Below are 23,113 nucleotides of genomic sequence, written 5' to 3'. Positions count from 1 at the left end.
CTGCAAGTATTCAAAAGGAAGTTGACTGGCTGAGGTGATTCTTCTATGTGTATTAAAGCTAGGTGAAAGTTTTGGAGGTGCTTTAATGTAACAGTGGTCCTTTTTTGAACCTGTTTAGAATGGATTTTCTGAATTAGGTAAATATTTCCCAAATTTTCTTCCTGCCCTCCTCCCAAACGACTCCAAACTGAATTTTCCAAGAAGATTGTAAAGTTGTTGCCGGATCAAACCATTTTCGTTTCTGATGCTTACTTACAACATGACTGTTTAGTTGAGATTGTCTTAGTGAACGAACTAGCCTTTTCTTGCTGTCATTTTTGTGTGTTTTTTACACTGTGATTTTTTTTCAGTATCTTGGATGTCATAGGCTTTCAGAGTCAGTCTAAAAGTTTGTTTGAGCTAACCAAGAATTGCTAGATGAACTTAGCAGGTCCAACAGCATCTATGGATGGAAATAGTCAGTCATAATGATCAAAGGAAATTTGTTTGTCCTCATTGCAGTTCCGAACCTTTGACCCCTGCAAACAATTATGGTGCAGCCATCCTGATAATCCTTACTTCTGCAAAACTAAAAAAGGCCCACCACTAGATGGGACAGAATGTGCACCAGGAAAGGTAAACCAACAATCTGCTATCAAAGAGAAAAGGTGTGATTTAAGATGGATATGAGTGTGATTATTATCATGTATTAACCAATCATATTTGGTAATCTTCTAATGTTGTACATGGTTATTGGTCAGTGTTTGTATGTGTGGTGGTGGGGGGGGGGGGGGGAAACTACTTATAGTGACAGTAAAAATGTTGAAATCATTTAAAAAGTAAAATAATTAGGTGTTCAGTTTTGCCAACAATTGAAATTTTCAAAAAGCACATTCTTGTCCTTCTTTTGTTCTGAGTATGCTTGGAAGACATTTGTGTGTGTAATTACAGATGGGGATGGAAATGGGCCAGATTCAGGTAGCCTTTGGTCTGATTGCAAGAAAGTTTTAGTGGGCCAGAGTAAGCATTCTGCATGTATTTTTCACTAAAATTACTCTCGCCCTATCCAAAATATGCTGGTGGCTCAGCCAAGTGTAGACTTCCAATTCAGTTACAGCATAATTGAGGCCTATAGGAATGGTCAGGACCTGGACAACATTGAAGAAGAAAAGATTCTTTTCACACCCTTATAAAACTTCCACTTTAAATATATCTTATGACTTCGACTCCACAGCTGTCTACGGCAATGAAATCCACATCGTATGACTGAAGAAATCTCTCCTACTTCTGTTCTAAATGGGCATCCTTTTATTCTGAGGTTGTACCCTCTGGTCCTAGACAGCTAAACTGCAAACATCCACTCTATCTAGCCCTCAAATTTGTCCCTCAACAACTTCTTCAGGCACACTATTAAAAGCATACTTGCTGGATGCATCATGGCATAGTTTGGGAGATGCTCTGATCAAGATTGGAAGAGGCTACAGAACGTAGTGAATATTGTTCAGGCACCTCAATGGACTCCATCAACAACTCCCTCTGTGCAGGAAAGGCAGCCAACATATTGAAGGACCCATCACACCCCAAACACTCTCTACTCCCATAGAGTAGTGCTTTTCAGACTCTTGCTTTCCCCTCACATCCACTTTAAGTAATTAAGATTCAATTTACTGTCATAGTAATAAATCAGTGTCCTTTTGCCTGCTGCAAGGCAGACAGATTTCCCACTGGCAGAAATTGCCTAAGCGCCTCTTACATTTCTTATAGACAGAGAGAGAGAGAGAGAGAGAAGCAAAAAAAGATCCCCCCCCCCACCCCCAGAGTCACCAAATGTCTGTAGATTCGCCTCCAGTGCTTCCGCAGACCCTGCAGCTACACAGTCCAAACTATTGGCAACCTGAGCTCCAGATCTGAACCTCTGACATGATCAAGCACCCTCTCACATCCTGGATCCGATACCTGGTACTCCTCCAGCCAGTTTGAACCAGTCTCCAGCAGTCCGCTGCCCGGCGCAAGTCTCCTGACAGCAGTTGCCAGCAGCCCGCAGATTCCGTGGGTTCTTGGCCTTGAGACGCCAGCAGCCTGGTGCTTGCACTGGTCCCTTGGCCACAGAGCCCCCTCACTAGTCTGCCTCTGTGGTCACAGTCCCGTGGGTCGTCTCTTCCGCTTCTCCTTAGATGATGAGTGGTGATCTTCCCGACCTGTGGCGCCCTGCTACAATCCTCCGCTTCCCCACAGTCTGCAACCCCTCGTGGCTGCTGCCGAATAAGAGGTGCCGCCATCCTGGGTTCAGACCCCAAGGTCGCGGGTTCTCAAATGAAACTACCGCCAGCTCCTTTAACGGGCCGTTCCAAGCCCGTGTGGAACCATTGGCAGTCAACTGGGTGGCTGAACCCCACGGGGGTTGGGGGAGCTGCATCTCTGCTCTGTCGCTCCCTGCAGGTCCACACCAGATGCAGTGCTGCCACCTTATTTTTTGTATTAGTAAGGGATTACTTAAGGTGGGATGTGAGTGGAAAGAAAATATGTTCGAAAACCACTGTATTAATCATCCCTAATGGACTCGTTATGTGCACAGTTAGAACTAACCAGCAGGACTGCTCACAGAAGAACCCTTCTCACAGTACTAGGTATACTGTGACAAATAAACTTAAATACACTCATTTAGGCCGATTGCGTGAGCTATCTTGACAAGGTCACGGATTGTGTGTGATCCCCACTCTGCCATATAATGATACACATAAAAGTAATATTTAGAAGCTTAATTTGTCTCTCTGAAATTCAACATTTTTTTCATTTAATTGTCACATTTTCAGCACTTTTACCCCACAATAAAAAAAATATTAAAGTTGCAAATTGTAATCTACTACAGGCATACAATCCCTTATCCAGACGTCTAAAATCCGGAAAGCTCCAAAAACTGGCATGTTTTCCCTGGTGCTGCTACAGCGGAGGGAGAAAGAGAGAGAGAGACATCAGCACAACTCGGGTGGGTGGGGGGGAGGGGGAGGGAGGAGAGAGAGAAAGATAGCAGCACAACTTGGGCGGGTTGGGGGGGGGAGAGAGATGGCAGTGCACCGGGGGAGTGGGGGGGAAAAGACGGCAGCGCGGCTCAGGTGGGCGAGGGGGAGAGAGACGCAAGCGCAACTGGAAGGGGGTGGATACGGCAGCACAATTCGGGTGGGCTTAAATCTGGGGCAGCTGGCTTTTGTTCTGAAATCTGGAAAAATCCAAAATTCGGAACACACTGTTCGCCCATTGTGTACCTTGATTTTAATGAGGGTGATGGGATAATTCCTTTGATGTTGTTTAATATTATTTTCTGACTCTGTTTCTGAGTAAATTTGTTTGCTAAATAATAGATTGCTGTGAATAATATCTCCTCACTCAACTCCAATTAATTGGTAATAAATTGCCCTCGTGTCATTAGAAGCTCTGCAGCAGAAAATGCAAGTTGATAAATTTCATCCACGTGAGCTACCTGCGAAATGTGAAGATGGATAACCATTTCTACTTTCCAGTGGTGTTTCAAGGGGCACTGTATTTGGAAGAGTTCAGATCAGTTATACAGCGAGGATGGAAGTTGGAGTTCCTGGACAAAGTTTGGATCATGCTCGAGGACCTGTGGAGGTGGAGTACGTTTCCGCAGCAGACAGTGCAGTAATCCCTTGTAAGTTTGTACAATTGATTGCCTATTCAAGCCATTGCTATTTCACAGGCCTTTTTTTGTGGTATGGAAAGCATCAGTTTATGCAGCACATAACAGTTAAACATGCTTTACCGATACTTCATTGTGATAAATCCATTCCACTCTGCAAATTCATACTCTAGTCGTCTACCAAGACTCAGTTTTCTTTACAACAGAAGACCCTCTGTTAGCAATAATGAAAGTTTACCACATCTTTCAGTGCTGTCTCAGACTTCATCTGCAGTAATGCACTTTGAAATCCAGTGATTACACACATCAAGGTCCCAGAATGGCAACTAAGATAAAAACCTGACACAGAGATAAATGTTGGCTCCCCGTTTTTTAAAATAGTGGAACTAAACATCTAGAAGGTTGTAAATGCAGCCTGCATGCAGTATTTGGAATAAACGTATTCCAGAATGGGGCATGCAGACTTCTTTCTGTGCCAAAGTCCCGAAAATTTGCTTTAATTCATTGTTTTCTGAATAGTGTAAGAGCGCTTTCAACAGAAGAAATTTGATTAGGAGTTACTGCTGTTAAACAAAAGGCCATTTCCCAAATGATAAGGGTATTAGTTTGGATAATAATCAATAAGAATGCTTTCATGCAACACTATTGTGTATTGTAAAGAATCGTCATATAGAGTTCACCTTCTGTCAATGTGCATTTAATAAAGCATTCTTTCCCAATATGGATAGTTTGTGTTTTTTTCCCCCATACTTAAAGAATTAAGAAAATTAAAATGTACCAGAGTCAACATGCCCAGTTATTTTTCCTTATCCCCTTCCCCAAGCACTTCCTATCTGTACATCAACAATTTCCCCAAGCACATCCTACCTGTACATCAACAATTCCCCAAGCACATCCTACCTGTACATCAACAATTCCCCAAGCACATCCTATCTGTACATCAACAATTCCCCAAGCACATCCTACCTGTACATCAACAATTCCCCAAGCACATCCTACCTGTACATCAACAATTCCCCAAGCACATCCTACCTATACATCAACAATTCATTTCTGTATATCATCATTAAAGAACATAAATATTAGGTAAAATGCTTGCGTGTAGTTATAGAGTAGATTCATGCAAATTGGCATCTATCTTCCAGGGATCTGATCAACCCACTGTACATCTTTCTTGTCATATTCAATAACCATGTAGCTAATAACACAGCATCAATTGTCAATCTTCAGAATACCTCTATATTCTGAGCTACTGAACCTTTGACATAGTTATCAGGAAAACTTCTCAAACTCTCAAGAGTTTGCACTTATTTATATAAAAATTGTGAGGTGTATGTATCCTGTCACTGATTGCCTTCTACTTTGCAGCCCTGCCTATGGTGGCCGAGACTGCCTAGGCCCTGCTTTTGACTATAAAGTCTGCAATTCTGACGATTGCTCAGGGGATTTTAAAGATTTTCGGGCCCAGCAGTGTCAACAAAGAAACTCGTATTATCTTCACCAAAGTAGGAAACATACCTGGCTCCCTTATGAACACGAAGATGGTGAGTTTGCCCTTGATGTTCAGCTTAATTACTGTTTTCACATTCAAACCAGAGATTAAAAATGCATTAAAATCCCTGGTATCCATGTATGGGGATTGGTAGATTCTGGATAAGTGAATTTTCTGGGTGCTTGAGATTGCATGTTGTGTGATTGGTGAACTAACCATGAGGACCTTAACCCTCAACTTCCATATTTTTAATCTACTTATTTTCCGTGATTGCTTGAGGCTGTCGAATGCTTGAATTCTGGTTAACAGTGATTTTACTGGTATTACGAATGGACAATGATTAGTTTAGTGGTTGTTGGAGATGAATTACGGCTGTCATGCTTGTGGTAAGCTCACAAGTGAAAACATATCCAGTCCATTTAAAGGCGCATTAAACACTCAGTAATTGAAGTGGTAGTCGAGTCTACCCATTTACACATCAACAACCAAAACTGCAGCTATAATATATACTATATGATAAGGAGCTTAGGAAAAACACATGTTCATGGATCATTTGTAAATTATTAATGGTGTTAGAAAAGGTTCTGACACCATTGTTAGTTATATGATCTCGATACAGGTGCCCTGTTCACAAAACTAAATAACAGTTGGCAGTTTTAAACAATTTGGATAAGTTATATATTGTGGCTCTTGTATGACATAAAGCATCATTTCCCAAATGCTGAGAAAGCATTATCAAGGCTCTCCAGAAATAAGCAGTTGTAAGTTCATGCATGACTGTACTTGCTTCTTGCTAACCAACAACTTAACTCCTGAGGATTTATCCCCTCCAGTGTATCCTCGGTGATCCTGATAAACCTGAGTATTTTCCCACATGTTGAATAGTTCCATTCTGTGCTGGAGCTATTGTTGTTTCACAAATGTGCTTTAAGTTGCATTGGACAACAATTTTTTAAAAAAGATTTGCTTCATGAATAAGATTATGATAGACAATTTGAAGCTGAACACAAAGATATTTTCAGATTTGCTGTATCACTTAGAAAGTTGGCGAAATATTACGTTAACCTTTATTGAATTTAGCATGTTTAACCATACAATGACGCTGACACATTGCGTTAGTTAAATTGACCTAAAAATGTTTTGCCCTTGATTTTCATTTGTACTCAGCATCTGATGCCTCTCCTGTCAGTGTCCAACATTGAGGGATTCCAGTCGCCCTGATACCGCTTTTCCATGGTCGCGATGTCCTGGTGAAACCTTTCACAATGTTTGTCACTGACTGCACCAAGATCAGCAGGGAAGATGTCGAAGTGCGAATGCAGAAAATGAGTTTTCAATGACATGCTGCATTTCATGGTTTTGGATGCTTGAAACATGTTATTAAAACTAGGGAAGGAAATCACAAAAATAGGTTTTATATATATAAAACGGTAGGTGATAGGTCAATTTTAAGGTGATCAGTCGCCTAAAATCCATAAAATACACCCAAAAGTGTTCATGAAGCAACATCTTCATTGTCCAGTGTTACCTACTGTACAGTTGCATCAGATCACGATTTCTTCGGTTCTGTCTGAACAATACTGTTGCCAACATCATTTCAAATTATTTTCTTCTAAATGATAAGAAAAGGAGAAATAATGACTGAAATGAAAAACCTCAGAGTGAATAAAACCAAACCTTGGTGATTTAATGCTTCCAACCGTTTTGTGTTTTGTTTTCAGGACTTCAATTTCATCCATTAGCCTGAATAAACTTCTATTATTTTTCTCTTCCTATCAACAAATGCTAGAGGCTCAAAAATGTGAGCTGATTTGCCAGTCCAAGGAAACAGGAGATGTGGTGTTCATGAATCAGGTTGTGCACGATGGCACACGCTGCAGTTACACGGATCTCTTCAATATGTGTGCTCGAGGAGAATGTGTGGTGGGTGCCCTTCATCCTTACTTGTCCTTCACCTCTTTAATTCTGGATTCATGCACTAGATTCTAGAATTCCCTTTTTAAATTCCTCTGTAAATGTCTCCTAAAATGTAGCTTGGGGTGGGCAACCTACAGCCCGCAATCCAAAATTGTCCAGCATGCAGTTTCCCCTTCGGTGTAAGACTCCCCAGCCCCTCTGCGCATGGCTTCACCTGCCCACTCTGTGTGTGGCTCCCCTCCCCCCCGCCCTCTGTTGTGGATTCATTCCACCCCCCCCCTCTGCGTGAGACTACCAACTTCCCTCCCCCCTGACCTCTGCGTGATACTCCCCTCCCGCCCTCTGCGTGAGATCCCCCCCTCAGCCCTCTGCGGAAGACCCCCCCACATGAAACTCACCCCAGTCATCTGAGTGAGACTCGCCCCATCCCTTTCCCCCCACCCTCTGCATGAGACACCCCCGGCCTTCTGTGCGAGACTCTTTCCCCCCCCCCCACCCCCGGTAATGTTCTCCCCTTCTCATGGTGTCTTTCTCACTCTCTCTCCTCTCATGGTGACATTATCTCACTGTCAGTGAGAAGCTTCTCTGCGTGAGACTCAACTCTTCTGTGAGACCCATGTCTGTGAAAATTATTCTCTCTGCAATACCCCCTCTTTCAACTTATCTCTGTGTGTAGTACTTCTCTCTCACTCTCCTCCGCCCCCGCCCCCCTTTCTCTCTCCTCTTACTTCTTGTTTCTGTATGCAAGACTTTTTCTGTGTGTATATGACACTATCTCTCTGTGACTCCTCGTCTCTCTGCAATCACCTGCCTCTGTGTTGGGCTCCCTCTCGGAGTGTTGCACTTCCTCTCCCAGGATGGACTCCCTCTCTCTGTGTGTGAATCCCTTTCTTTGTGTGTGGCTCCCACTATCTGAACATAAATCTCTCTCTATCTCTCTCTGTGTGTGACTTATCCTCTCTCTGTGTGAGAACCCCCTCTCTTCGTGCGACCCTCTCCCTCTCCCGCTCTATGTTTTGGAGTTAGCTATTTTATTTTCATTGTGACTAATTTTTCTCCTGTTTGGCTTTTATGTTCTTTTTAATTGTGTTATTTTAATGACTAACTCGTGATTTTTGATGCATTTCCAGATGTGAAGATGCTTTCCTTGACCTGAAGTGCATCATTCTATTAATCCTACATTTATTTATTTCATTAATGCTATCTATTTAGCTATCTGTTTATTTATTTATGGTAGCATCAGTGTGGCCCGCTGTTCAAACACTTGACCCTCCATCCAGCCCGTCCGGTCTTAACCTAACATCTCTATATGGCTCATAATGGCTTGATCATTTTCACTGCCACTGTTGAAATCATACATTTATGAAGAAAGACATTGTCCTTGTAATTTCTTCTTAATATTTATGACCTTTTAATTGAACCTTTTTGGCAAGGGATGAAAATGAACAATATTGAACATTTTTCCTTTCGAAGCTTGTAGGCTGCGACAAAGAAGTAGGTTCTTTTAAGCAAGAAGACAGATGTGGTGTCTGTGGTGGTGATAATGCACATTGTCGAACTGTCAAAGGGACCATTGTCAAGACAACCAAACAAAAGAGTGAGTAACATTCCCCTGTCGACATATAGCTCAGGTTTTTGGGGTTTAATGTAGGCGATTTTAACAAAGAGAGTTGCAGTTATTCAAACTAATTCCTGATTTCAGTTACCACCAATCGCTTTCATAATGTTTTCTTCCAAGTTTACTGCACTACATAAATTTTAAGCCCAAAATATTGAACTTAGGAGCATTGGAAAGGCCAAACGAAAAATATTATGAAGGCCTTCATTTTCTTTCAGCGTACACTATTTTCTGTGGTAAATCTTCAGAAAGGTTGCAAGAACAGTTTGATACCATATTCCAATTCCCGTCACTAAAATATACATCTTTACATTATTATGAATCCATTCCAGATTATGAAAATGGATAAGAAGTATTCATTTAGGACCTTACATGGCTCCATACTTAGATATCTCCTTTAGTCCCTCTTTTCTGATTACTCTTGCTTTTGATGTACTTTTAAAAAAAAACTAAATTCAGACTTACTGCACAGTAACAGACTCTTTTGGCCTACCAACCCGTGCTGCTCAATTACATCTACATTCCTGGTGCAATTTGAAGGGCAGGAGGAAACCAAAGCACCCGGAGAACATACAAACTCCTTACAGACAGCTCCGGATTCGAACCAAGGTCACTGGCACTGTAACAGTGTGGTGCTAACCGTGCTGCCCAGAATATCTTGGGATTTGCCTCTTTTTGTTCAAATGTCTATCTATTACATATATAGTGGGTCAAATTCCATCATGGTGTTCAAAAGGAAACGTTCTGTATTTGAGATAAAAAGAAAATGAAGGAAGATGGAGTGAGAGTGAGACATGATTAAATGCTCTTGTTTTGAGCCAGAGCAAACTGGGTGGGCTGAATGGTCTTCACACTGTGATCTTTCTGTGCTAGCACAGACTGTATCCTGCAATTGTAGTACAATAAAACCTCATTAGAACGTGGTAGTTGGGGTCCAAGATTTCATACGCGTTACAGCAGAGTTTTGGAACAGATGCATATAGATGTCATGATTCAGGAAGCAGGAAAACAGAATTCTGTGTCTCAAACCCTATAATAAGACCTTTAAACTCCAATTGTTAACATGAGAGTCATTAGGGTCCATTTTTGAGTTTCTGGCTGTTAGCCTGGCATCCTAAAATCAATGTTTGGGGTCCACAGACACCTGGGCTATTATAAGCAATTCCGCGGATTAATGAATCGCGTTCTAACGAGGTTTCACTGTATTTGGAAAGTTACACAAATTTGTCCTGCTGCCAAATTGGAGGCAACAGCCCCAAGTTATTCGTTTATGCAGTTCTTCAAGCACTTTTTGTGGATACCCAATTTAACCCATAAATGGCTTAGAAAAGGCATGATAATCAGGAAAACGAAAAGTTTTCAGGCATCAGTAATTGTTAAGGAACCAAATGGCAAAAGATTGATCTTCTGATTTGGCAATGAACATGAATTTGGACCTTGAAAGTATATATTCCCACATAAAATCAGGTTTGAAACCCGACTAAAAATAGAGATCTGGTAAATAAATTCCCTGAGAGACGAAAAGAAATGGCAGCTAAATGGGAAACATCGCATCAACTCTCCGGTGTTCAATTCAGCGGAACACAGTGGATCAGAATATCATTGTACCAATTCTGCCCAATTGAAAAACTATTAAGAGCTTCCTTTTAAATACATTATATTTATCTCTTAAATTATGTTATCTTCTCCATTCAGGATCTTAATTTCGAATGCCATTTCTGTAAATTAAGATCCATTTTATCTTTCCATGAAATAGCTATACATTTCCTTGCCACTGTTGATGCTAGTCTCTTGAAGTTTATCTAATTTATATAAGAAACCCATTTCACTAACATCGCCAATTTAAAAAATTTTGGATCTAAAGAAAATTTTATTTTAAAAATATTTTGTAAACGATCTCTTACTCTAGACCAAAATCCCCTAACTTTATCACAAGGTCATACTGAGTGTAAAAACGTACCTTTTTGAACATTACACTGAAAACACAGATCCGAAAATCTATTCATTTTCTTTTGAAATAAATCACTTTGATTTACAAATAATTTAAAACTGTGGTTGAAAGGGTAGGAAATATTTTCCAGCTTTTACTCATCATACAAACCGGCAAAAACAATGAGTTGTGAAATTTCATATTCTTCAGGGATGTTCAAAATGTTTGAAATACCAGTTGGAGCAAGACACATTCAGATTGAAGAAAGCGAACCTTCCACAAATCTAATCTGTAAGTTTTTTTCCCCCTGCACCTTGCAAGTTATCAATTGTTTAACCATCTTCACCGTATTAGGTCAAATTTAACAATTAGCAGTCAAATTTAGCAATTATCAATGACGATATGTCAAATTTAACAATTATCAGTCATACTTAACAATTATCAGTGACGATATGTCAAATTTAACAATTATCAGTCAAATTTAACAATTATCAGTGACGGTATGTCGATAACTCAGCAGTCCAACTGCCACAATTTGTCGTTGTTTTTACATACGTTTAACTATTATTCTCAAATATTTAACGTCATGTTTGGGATAAATTGTTTAAAGTATTTAATTGGTTATATATTTTGAACAGCTGTGAAGATTCAAGCAAGTGATCATTTCATTCTCAATGCCAAAGATGAAAATTCAAAGCCAAAGATATTTATTGAAATGGGTCTGGAATGGGAGTACTCTTTAGAATCGGACAAGGAAGTCCTTAAATCTAGTGGCCCACTACATAACAGCATAATTATTTATGTAAGCAATACAATATTAAGTTTTTTTTAAAAACAATAATTTTCTTTTTCTCCTTGGAATGTTCTAACTGTGTGCAAGATTCAGTTGTTCTAATTTTTCCACTTAGTAGTGAATTAATGCTCACCAGGACTGAATATGGCCAAGCTCATCAGAATAGATGTTATTACCTAACTAGAAATTCATACAAAATTAATTTCTCTGCCCTTCCAAGAACATTGCCCTCTTACCCACGTACTTGCTTGGTGATGTCATGTGACATACCTATTTCATAACCAAACCCTTCTTAACTCCACTTCCATCAGACATATCAAATGCCTCTACTGATCGAGACCACCAAAACCTGAATTGTAATACCGTACCCAGCTCGTTGGTTTTCTTCTTCCTGACCACTAAACCTTGATGCAGGCACATGGTTCACTGATTCACCATTGCCATCTTTTCCATTCTCCCCCTACTTGAAGCCTAATAACAGGTCCCTGACTCCTGACAGCATTTGACTCTCACACCCAAACCAATCTCTAATTCATGTCCCCCATCTCCTCACTTGCTGCCAACTCGCCGAACCTGGACATGGCCCCAAGCATGACCATTTTCTTTGATGTATTCTGCAGTGCAGCAAGATGTGAACCAAGACCTTTCCCTCATGTACAAAAGTCGGATGCCTTGAGTCTCAGGTACTGCAGAGATTTGAAGCACAGGTCCGTAGCCAAAATGATAGTTGACAGGCTCCCCTGCAAATGAGCAACACAACCCTGAAAGCATCAAAGAAATTCTAGGCTACAGTGTAGCAGGTTTATTTAAGCTTTTTAAAATAGAAGTGGATTTCTCTTATTTCAGATTACCCCACAAGGTGAAGATGCTAAATCAAATTTGATGTACAAGTATATTATTCATGAAGATCTACTTCCTGTGTTTGGCAACAACAATGTACTCCTGGAAGAGACTGAAATTTATGAGTGGGCTTTAAAGAGTTGGTCCCAATGCTCGAAAGTCTGTGGAGGAGGTCTGTAATCATTGGTCTGTTTAACACCAGCATGTTGCATGTATATTAATACATTTAATCTCACACCACTTACCTGTGAACCAGATTATCCATTTTTAATAAGGTCATTGTGTTTTGTGAACATTTACTCACATCAGGTAAAATCTATGAACTCTTCCATTACACATTTAATAACCATAACCATATAACCATTTACGGAGCAGAAACAGGCCATGCTGGCCTTTCGAGTCCGCACCTGTTCACTAGAACAACTCCACTAGCTTCTTTTCTTTTTAAAATTTTTATCGTTTTTATTATTGTATGTAACAACTTTGATAAACTAATAAATAAAGTTATGTTAAAAAAAAGGGTGGACTAAGACTACCAAATTTTAAGAATTATTTCTTAGTTTTCTCTTAATACACGTTAATGTATGACAACACATTTAAGACATAAAGTACCCCCACAGTTCCCACATCCACTAATACCTTAACCCCAAAAGTCCCCCCCCTCTCTGAGTTGCCCCATATCCCTTGCCGGGCAACCACAACTCCCCTTTTCATTTGGATTGCGATCTTGTTCGCAGTGTCAACTAAGTGAGATGTCTTAAAGCTGGCCTTTATCCAAGAGGTGCAGAATCCAACCCCAATTTATTCAAATGAAAATGTAAAATCTGCAGACGATGGATGTCTGAAACAAAGACAAAATAATCAAGAAACACTCAGTCAGTCAGTCAGCATCTCTGGAATGGGAAGCAGAGTTAATGTTTTTAGAGTTTTTGATGGAACTGGTACAGAGAGGTTTAGGGAAGGGTGATTGGAATCCCTCTGATTGGATGAGCCAGGGTTTCTGTGGAGATGATGTAGAGGTTATCCAATTGGTGGCTTCATGTGGGCCATTAGAAAGAAAATAAACAAAAATGATGAAGTGATGGCAGTTGGTGAGACAGAATGCAAAAGTTTATCTTTTGAGAATAGCTCTCAGGAATTTGGAAACAGAAATTCATGTGTCAACAAAATTATCTGCCTTTTTTTTTAAATTAAAGATTTATGCCCACATGCAAAAAGCGACAGTAAATTTGCTATAGTTCAAAGGGAACTCTGAACAATTTACAACCTTTACCTTCTTTCTTTGGCTTGGCTTCGCGGACGAAGATTTATGGAGGGGGTAAAAGTCCAGGTCAGCTGCAGGCTCGTTTGTGGCTGACAAGTCCGATGCGGGACAGGCAGACACGGTTGCAGCGGCTGCAGGGGAAAATTGGTTGATTGGGGTTGGGTGTTGGGTTTTTCCTCCTTTGCCTTTAGTGAAAAAGCACAACTCCAAATTGATTTTTTTGGGGGCGGGCATACTCTGAAGATTATATTTCTCTGCAAGGCAATAATAATATTGTGACAATATTTTCAGGTATACAATATACAAAATACGGATGCAGACGAAAAAGTGACAGCAAAATGGTACAAAGGACTCTGTGTGAGAACAGCAATAAACCAAAGCCCATAAGGAAACGTTGCAACCTTCATGAGTGCACGCAGCCATTGTAAGCACACAATGCTACTCCTTTCTTATTTGGAACTAACCTGAAGGTTGTGAGCAAAGTTTCAAACATTCTGTAAATCTCACCATTGGATGACAGCCAATTCAAAACATCTGTTTATGGTGAATATTAATGTTGAACATTGTTTTCAAGTTTATTTATGTTTCATTGCAGGTGGTTAACTGAGGAATGGGGAGCTTGTAGTAAAAGTTGTGGAAAAGTAGGATACCAAGTGAGAGTTGTACAGTGTATCCAGAATCTTAATCAGGGTACCAATCGAACAGTGCACTCCAAATACTGTGCAGGAGATCGCCCTGAAAGTCGGAAGCCGTGTAATCGCACACCATGTCCAGCTCTGTGGCGGGCTGGGGCTTGGTCTCAGGTACACAAACGTTAGTAGTCTGAAGTCTTCAAACTTTCCAAACTTGTCAAAATATGTGCACTTGTGGTTCACTCAAAACTTAGAGGGTATAAATATAATATAATACAGTATAAGACATACAGTGCAGTATGTTTCCAGTTATCTGAAAAGCTTGGGACCAGGCGTTTTTTGGTAAACTGGATTTTTCGGATAACCAAATAATGGATTTAAGCAGCCCATTAGCCCTCAGCAGAACACAGTACTTGCATCAGTTAACGGAAGAAAACTGAAGGTCGGCCATTACTGATCGCCGACACCCCACCCCCCCCCACTGCCGTCGCTACTCCTGTCCGGGAGCTCGAGGTCCCTGCTGCTGCCCAGGAGGCTGCTCTTGATGACACCAGGGCAACAAAGAACCAAGTATAGACATACAACATGGTAGCAGGCCCTTCCACCCACAAGCCCATGCCACCCCCATATTTTTTGAAAGGGATAGGAAACCAGACACACGGGGAGAAGGTACAAAGTCCTTACAGACAGGGCTGGATTCGAACCCAAGTCGCTGGCACTGTAACAGCATTGCGCTGAAACGTTGTTCCTCTGTCCTTAATTTTCATGGCCCCAGTGCTCCGTGACGTGTGGAGAGGGTTTCCAGCAACGGAAGGTGGTGTGCCGAGGCAGCGATGGTAGCATCAGTCATTGTGTGGATGAAAAGCCTGAGAGTATACAAGTATGCAAACTGCAGCAGTGCAATGGTAAGGACATGTATGAGGAGGTCGTAGTTCATTGTGTTATCATTAACTGTAGATCACAAAGTTACAGAACCAACAACATCTTAATAGCACTTCTTAATCTTGGTTTATTTTGAGAAGCAGACTTGCGTTAAAAGTAGATTTTAGGAGACAGTCCATCCAAACTAACTGGTAATTCCTTCTATTAAAGGAAAGGGAATGAATTTTGGTGACAGTACAACATGATTTCGCTGCTGCAGAGTGAATTTAAATTGCTTTTGAGGAAACCAGAGCAGTTTAAGGAGAGAGGTGAAGTTTGACATGATAGGATGGGACTTGGTAAATGAGGCTGGAAGGCAGAAGGTGTTGCCATCACGTCGGATGCACTCAACGACTGTTTTATTTAAATCCCCTGCGTGCCCCTTAAAGGGCAGCATGAGCTCGGCCATGACGTCATAACGGCTGCCCGGGGCGCGCGCTGGGCTGGAAACACGAGGCAAGAGAGAACCCCTGACAGCACCATCTTCTCATGGCTGCCCTGCCGCGCGGCGATACAAGCGGGTCCAGTTCACCTTGAGAGAGTGCGCCGCCACAAAGGAATAATTTGAAACACTGAAGGAAAAAGGCAGGAATCATAGCAACAAAGATTTTTTTGGAAGTTTTTTTTAATTCCCCAGAACCCTTGTTATAAAGGCAATACACAAAGGCAACAGAAGATGTCAGAGTATGATTGTGAAAGTGTGCAAAAACCACAAGAGGGGGAGTTTTTTTTAAAGATTTCATTCCCTTGATGAATCTGAAAAGTGAAAAATGTGTCAGTGGCAAGCATACTAAGTCATAATTCAGTTAGGTTTGGCAGAGTGGTATTAAGGAATAAAAAATATTCAGGAGTAAAAGTTCAAAATTGGAGCATGACCAGTTTTAATTAAGCTGAAATATGAGTTACCAAAAATGAAGTGAAAAAAAAAACCACTTGAATGTAGGCCAGCTATTCTCAATGTTGGGGGTATAACATATTTGGTCACAGACTGAATCATTTTAAAAAAAATTATGTGGTTGGTAGGAGAAAAGTATAGAAGAAACCAACTAAATGACTGCTTCACATGGAAGGGGCCCCATAAACTTTGAACAGCGTCCTAAGGGGGCCATAGCCCCCCAAAAAAGGTTAAGAATGGCTGATGTGCACTTGATTGTGGTGTCCCAATCTGGGGCTGCACCAGATGTCCGAGGAGTGCCAAGCAATAGCGTCTCCCAGAATCATGTGGCATAATTTGCTCCACAGTGTAATGAAGTGGGGGAAATTAAATAAGGAAGTAATGAAGGTTTAGAACAAATAAACTTTGAAAGATAAAGGAGGTCTTTGAATTCTAGACTCGCATGTGTGTAGAAGAACCAGCAAGATAAAGCAACCTTCTTTGTATTGGCTATAGCAGAGACTGAAAACACATCACTTCAGAAAGTCTGGATTATTATAGACTGCAAAAGTGAATTTAAAAAGAAAATTGTGCAGCGGAGAGGAAATCAAGAAAGCCGGATGGGAAAGACTAATGGAATAGTCCAGTGGTTGTCAACCTTTTATTTTCCACTCCCTTCAGTGATCCCTTCCTAACCACAGAGCAACTATTGGCATTCTGCACCATTGATGCTGTCTGGTTAGTAAGGGATTACTTAAGGTGGTATGAGTGGGGGGAGGGGGGGGGGAGAAGTTGAGATCCACTGGAATGGACAAAGAGAACAAGAAAGAGGGCCCAATGAGAGGCCAAAATGGTGTAAAAAGTTTTGAATAAATATTTTTAACAGAAGAATGTGATGATACGGAAGAGGGATGTGAGGAATCAGAACTAATAAACAGAGAGAAAAGATGATCCCAGTCTCTTTCTAAATGAATGAATTCCCTGGCCTGGATAAAATATTACCCCAGAATAAACATGGGAATGACTTAGTTTTTTTTCATGCTCTTTGATTCAATCATGGTGCCGGAGGACTGACATGATACTGTTAAAAGGGAAGAAATTGACAGCTGAGTAATTACATCAGTCAGCCTGACGTTAGTAATTGCATCCAGATCAAGGGTGGACAACCTTTTTTTTAAAAAAACCTCATATTCCCACCCTATCCCATCGGTGCCCTGTGATTAGTAAGGGATTGCTTCAGGTAGTATGTGAGTAGGAAGGGAAGGTTGAGAATCACTGTTCTAGACCCAATTGTTACTGAACTATTTTGCTTGAAAAAAATTGTCATTGGCCCATTTCCTTTGGAGTTGTGAAACCGTGCACATAACGAGTCAATGAGGTATGATTAAAACAGTGGTTTTCAAACTTTTCCTTTCCAACTACACACCATCTTAAGCAATCCCTTACTAATCAAAGAGCACATCTGGCATAGGGATTACTTAAAGTGGTATGTGAGTGGAAAGAAAAAGTTTGAAAACCACTGATCTAGATGGAGTACCAGTTTGAAAAATGTAACGTTTGGCTTTAATACATCTGGTTTTGTAAGTCTGTACTTTTTGCTTGTTTAGGAAAGTCCTCTGCATTCACTGCAAGCATGAAAACCATTGACCAGGTAACTCCTCAAGACCAGCTTGTACCAGAGAGGCCACTTCATCAAATTGCAACAAGTAATTCACACCTTACCATTCTTTGTACTAATGATGTTTAAATGTCGGGCCAGATTTTAAGGAATTAACACACCACGATTGACCTTTTAGGCAACTCATCAGAAAGTTCTCTCTTTCCATGATTATCCAAGACTGAGCTGTTAACATGAATAGGCAAAAGGTTGACTATTACAGTACAACTCTGATTTTTTGAAATGATCAGGACTGGGGCCCTTTTCGGATAATTGTTATTTTTTTTTCGGAGAACCAGTCATTTTTCTAAAAACAGCCCAGTAGCAACAGCAAATCACATAGCAGTGTTTAAAAACCACAAACAACAAGGTAAGGCTTTTTTGAGCGTTAAATAGTTCTCACCAAAAAAAAAATGCTGGCCATTGCCAATCACCGACACCTCCCCACCGAGGCCCCATTCCTGCCCAGGAGCTTGAGGTCCGCTGCTGCGGCTCCAGGAGCCAGAGATCTGTGTGGCCGCCGTTGGGAGCCTGACAACCCTGGTCAGTTCGTCTCCAAAAATCTTTGGATAAATGAGGATTTTGGATATCCTCGTTTATCCAAAAATTTTTTTAAAATTTCAGATAACTGAGGATTTTGGATAATCAGAGGTGCACTGTATTTGAATAGCACAAATGGGAAAATAAATCTACTCATGACTCTGAATATTTGAATGAATGCAGCCGGAGATGAACACAGAAGCTACCCAGGCTTTTAAAAAAAAAGGTCTGGTTACTTTCATTTCGTCATTGAAGAGTTGGATTTTCAATTCCAAATCTGAAACCAAGAAGTATCATGTTAATACTAATCTATTAATATGTTGATCCTTCATGGTTTTGCCTGATCCGATCCACATGGATGTTCACACAATTTAGGAGGTTTTATTAATGACATTTATTAATGATTTTAAACACTCCACATCGGTAGATTATTTGTACCTTATAGTGACACCAAGTATGTTGGAGAATTGCTGGAGATATAAAAGTTTCCAGCAAGGTTGGAATAAGCAAACCATAAAAGTCGGAGGCGTAAGACGGTTTGCAAAGGGAAGTGACGAACATCTCTCCCCACTGATCCATAGATGAAAATCTCAGTCCTGCATGATGTGCAAATAGGAAATTTACCAGATAGTGTGTCCTCTCCAACACATGTTTCAAAGACATGGTTGTCCTCGAGTGGTCTGATTTCCTTGGAAAATCCCAAATAAATCGCACTCAAGCCAGAAGTGAAACACGAAAGCCTGCAGATGCTGGGATTATAGTAAAAACACAGAAATGGTGGAGAAACGCAGTAGGTTTCTCGGCGTCCATAGAAGGTAAAAATACATTACTGACGTTTTGGGCCCGAGCCCTTCCTCAAGGATTTTTCGGAATTGCATCAACTGATCGCTGGTCATCATTTTCTCTACATGGTTATGGCATTTAAAATCACACGTTAGTTAAATAAATGGCATGGCATAATCATTTTCAAATACCATGCGGTTCTGCAACTAAGATCCAGAATGTTGACAGCCCTTTTCTCTCCATGGAGGCTTCCAGACCCACCGTGTCTTCAGCTGTTCTCAAGATTCCAGCATCTGCAATTCTTGTGCTTTTCTACACTTTAGCTCTACCTTTTAATAACATTAGATTCCACTCTTACTGCTAACGTGTCAACCCTGCTCATTCAGTGATCTGGAGGCCTATCCTTCTAGCCACAGCTTATTTGGTGTGCAGCTGAGGGCTTACACCGTTGAATTAATATGTGAGAACACTGACAGAGTCCATCAGGGCTAGAATAACTGCTCAAACAGCAAAGGAAGCAGTTCAAAGCAAATCAGGGGAAAATATTTTTAAAAACTAAAGTGAAAAGTGGGGCAGCACAGCCAGCTAGCAGTTATTGCAATGCTGTTACAGCGCCAGTGACGAGGGTTTGAATCCAGTGCTGTCTTTAAGTTTGTATGTTCTCCTCTGTGTCTGCATGGGTTTCCTCTGGCTGCTCTGGTTTCCTCCCACCTTTCAAAAATGTATCAAGGGTGTATGTCAATTGGATGTAATTGGGAGCACAGGCTCAAAAGAGCCTGTTATCATGCTGTATGTCTAAATTTTTAAACAATTAGATCCACCTTTGGGGTTTTGCCAATGCATTTTAAGAAAAATAACATGCGAAACTGGTTTTTCTCATGTGCCTCTAGGCAAGGCACAACTTAACCAACAGAGAATATTAAGTTATTTGCAGTGATGAGTTGTTCTAAGGTCATTGCAGCAAATGATGGGTCTGGTGATGCACACTGCAGAGCCCTGCCTTCTATTAAACTGATGTGTACAATTTTGTCAGGACTCGGGAGTTGGGGGAGAGAGTGGGCCCCCAGCCATCGGGTCAGTGTGCAATTTCTAATCAGACAGGCAGGAGGGAAGAGAATGTAAGGGGATGGTACACAGATTCAGCCAACAGTAATAGGGGTAGGGGAGGTGAGGGGGCCAAGAGGGATTATAATGTTAGTGATGGGGGTGGGATGGAAACTGGTGTTATTGGCAATCAGAATAAAAGATTGGGGCTGGAGGTCAGGATTACGTAAGGTCCTCCATCGGATGCCTCTGAGTTGGAGTTGCTCAATAGTTGGGTGTGGTGTAGGACCTGGATCATTGAGGATGAAAGGTTGGTGAGTAGGATGCAGGGTGGGCAGCGTGAAGGTGAAAACTTGGTAGTGTGAGGATGTTTTTGAGATAAAGGGAGTGGTGACCTGAGGATTAAAGGCAATTTTTAGATGCACCATTGTGGTGTCCCAATCTGGGACTGCACCAGATGTCCGAGGAGTGCCAAGCAATAGCACAGTGATTCAAAAGAAGCTCGTATAAGCATTGATGTAGTGTGACGCATATCTGACACAGAGTTTCATTATGATTGTGTGTCTGGATACATTTCTCCAGCATTGCAAAACAACTAGGATTTGCTTATTGACTTAAATAATTCAGTGGCAAGTACATTTCTATTTGCTTGGTGCTGAATAACACTACTGGGCAATCTAATTTCATGTTGCTGTATAGTTAGTTTCCTTGTAAGTATTATTAGCATTCAATATTTATTATCAGGACTCAAATCCTATTGTTTTTATAACTAAAAATAAACCTTGTAGTTTTTGGATTTCTTTGCCTTGATTTGTAATTGATATAATTCCAATCATGATTTTCTATCAAATAAATAAATTATTTAAAATTGTAAAATAGAATTTCTAACAAAAGCTCTATTAACTTTGCTTTGGCTCAATTCACAGAGAATCCATGTCTTGGTGATAAATCTATTTTCTGCCAGATGGAGGTTTTGGCTCGATACTGTTCTATTCCTGGGTATCACAAATTGTGCTGTGAATCCTGCAAGAACGGGAACCCAACTTCACCACCTCCTTTTTCTCAGGCAGCCTCAGAAACAGAAGATTCTCACGGCACCATCCAGCCCAGTTCCAGCCCAGAAGAAATGACAAAGCCAACTCCCCTCAATCATTATCTAACAGGCAGAGGAACCACTTTGAGGGCTGAGGTTTTGCCAACGATTCTGACTTCAGCTGCCAACACTGATGGCAGTGCTACATTTTCAACCACAATTTTGGCTGCAGAGTCTCAAGGAACTACTAAACGGTTTGACAGCCTAAATACTCGCACTTTTGCAAGTCCATTCCGGCTGCCTCCTGCTCAACAAGTAACAGAGCTGGGCAGTTATGACTCTACAACGAGTCCTCAGTTGTTTATAGATAGTGACAAGACTTTGCCTCATACAACTACCTGGAGTGATAGTTGGAGCACATTAGCACAAACAACACAAAGAAGAGAGGATGATGGTGAATTGGAAGGAGACCTGGCCAATCGCATCTCGCCCATCACGACATGAAATTCCTTTTCACAAAATAGTTTTCCTGTATACTTTCAGTACATTCATATTCCCCTGAAAAGTTATTGAAGGCAGCTTCAGAAAATTTCTGTTTAAGCTGCAAGTAAAGGTGTGCTGGCATCAGTAATCGTTTCATTTCATCCTCAATCATACAGGTATTGAAAAATGTAACAACCTCCTGCGGCAAAGGTCACTGTCTTCAGATGCAAAATTACGCTGATTTAATGTGAAGGTATTATATTGATATACGTTAGTCCACGTAGCTCTAATGGCATTACTGAAACTTAAATGATCTCACATTTAAGCAATGATTGTGCGTCTCTTAATGCATGACGCAATTTAAAATTCTTGAAAAGAGGTACTTATACTGTCAGAATAATTGAATCATACACTAAGATCCATATTGTATATACTGTAAATGTCATTATTCTAAAAGATACTGGGTTCACACAGTTCAAGTAAATATAGCGGTTGCTTGTACCTTTACTTCTGCTCGGAACATCGTTCATTACCAGAGTTAACGTATGAACATAATTTTCTTGATGCTTTTGTATAGTTCCTGTACATAAATGAATTAAGAGCTTTTAATTTTAATATTTATTGAATTGAAAAGAAATCTCAATTTTGCATTATTGAAAGAATTTATTAGTGCTGGCCTCCATGTCTGTTCATTTGTGTCATCATTTTTTTTGTATTTAAAAGGTTAAAGCAATGTAATATAATTTATGGGGCGACTGGATATTGGCAGGTCAAAGTGTATTTACACATTACAGTCAAGGCATTCTCATTCAAAATGTGGTTGTGATTTTTATTTTAAAGTCTGTACATGAGGTTTAAAGTCACTCTCTGTAAAATTTTAAACAGACTTTCAGGTCTTGTATAAGATCGAAACATTTAGCCTGTTACTGTGCAATGGCTGAACAAAACTGTGAAAGTATTAATCTATCATGAACTTGTGAACAATGTTTAAAATCTACAAGTATTCTGTGACCTCATGAAAAACAGTTTTTGAAATGCTTTTGATAAAAACCAAAAGAATTAACAAAATGAACCTATGTAACACCTAGATCTGAGTTGTGCACGACTGACAACCCATTGGGTTAATGACAACTTTTTGCAAATGTATTCTTCGGAAAACTGTTGAAAGAAATTGGTACACACAGCACATAGTGAGATAACAAATTCTTCTACTCAGTCCAAATATTTAAATTGTGATAGTATTATTGAGTGTTGTATTTGGTTAGTGACTAACACAAGATTTGCATAAATGAGAAGTTTCTTGTGTACTCAAATCACTGTTTACTGAAAATTTGAGCTAAAATTGGTAATAAATGCTATTTCCATATCTTACATTGTCCAAAACTACCTTTATTGATAATTTACAGACTGAATGATGCTTTCATGTAATTCTCTTCTATTTTAATTTATTACAGTTATTACTGATAAACATTTCTCCCTATATTCTTCAACTTACCGGTAATATTTCTAATCACTATAAAATAGATTAAGATACAGAAAAATTCTGATAACCTGCAATTCGAGTCCTGACTGTTTAGCAGCTAGTTGATTCCCAAGCTCCATTTTACACACTGGACTCCCCATTTCTGCTCCACTTTTAATGCATTGGGGTCCTGGAT

General features: G+C 40.3%; 1 protein-coding gene across 4 annotated transcripts in view; it reads left to right on the top strand.

Annotated features, from left to right (window-relative positions):
* Window positions 1–22,786, top strand: part of LOC138736339 (A disintegrin and metalloproteinase with thrombospondin motifs 14-like) — a 112,398-nt gene extending 89,612 nt beyond the window's left edge. For 3 of the 4 annotated variants that reach the window (XM_069885683.1, XM_069885684.1, XM_069885685.1), the window contains 13 exons: window positions 502–615; window positions 3,498–3,646; window positions 5,003–5,178; window positions 6,916–7,049; window positions 8,517–8,640; window positions 10,802–10,882; window positions 11,230–11,393; window positions 12,231–12,396; window positions 13,780–13,912; window positions 14,084–14,291; window positions 14,896–15,025; window positions 17,523–17,621; window positions 20,866–22,786. In XM_069885683.1, the coding sequence (XP_069741784.1) occupies window positions 502–615; window positions 3,498–3,646; window positions 5,003–5,178; window positions 6,916–7,049; window positions 8,517–8,640; window positions 10,802–10,882; window positions 11,230–11,393; window positions 12,231–12,396; window positions 13,780–13,912; window positions 14,084–14,291; window positions 14,896–15,025; window positions 17,523–17,621; window positions 20,866–21,476 (2,289 nt within the window). In that variant the 3' untranslated portion in view covers window positions 21,477–22,786. Of the gene's footprint in view, window positions 1–501; window positions 616–3,497; window positions 3,647–5,002; window positions 5,179–6,915; window positions 7,050–8,516; window positions 8,641–10,801; window positions 10,883–11,229; window positions 11,394–12,230; window positions 12,397–13,779; window positions 13,913–14,083; window positions 14,302–14,895; window positions 15,026–17,522; window positions 17,622–20,865 lie in introns of those variants that run through there. The other variant, XR_011340236.1, reaches the window with a different exon arrangement.
* Window positions 22,787–23,113: the final 327 nt, after the last annotated feature.

The sequence above is a fragment of the Narcine bancroftii genome, chromosome 6 (assembly GCF_036971445.1).
Source record: "Narcine bancroftii isolate sNarBan1 chromosome 6, sNarBan1.hap1, whole genome shotgun sequence".
NCBI classification, from domain to species: Eukaryota; Metazoa; Chordata; class Chondrichthyes; order Torpediniformes; family Narcinidae; genus Narcine; species Narcine bancroftii.
The sequence above is the reverse complement of the archived record's forward strand: the minus strand, read 5'-3'. Positions and strand labels throughout refer to the sequence as shown.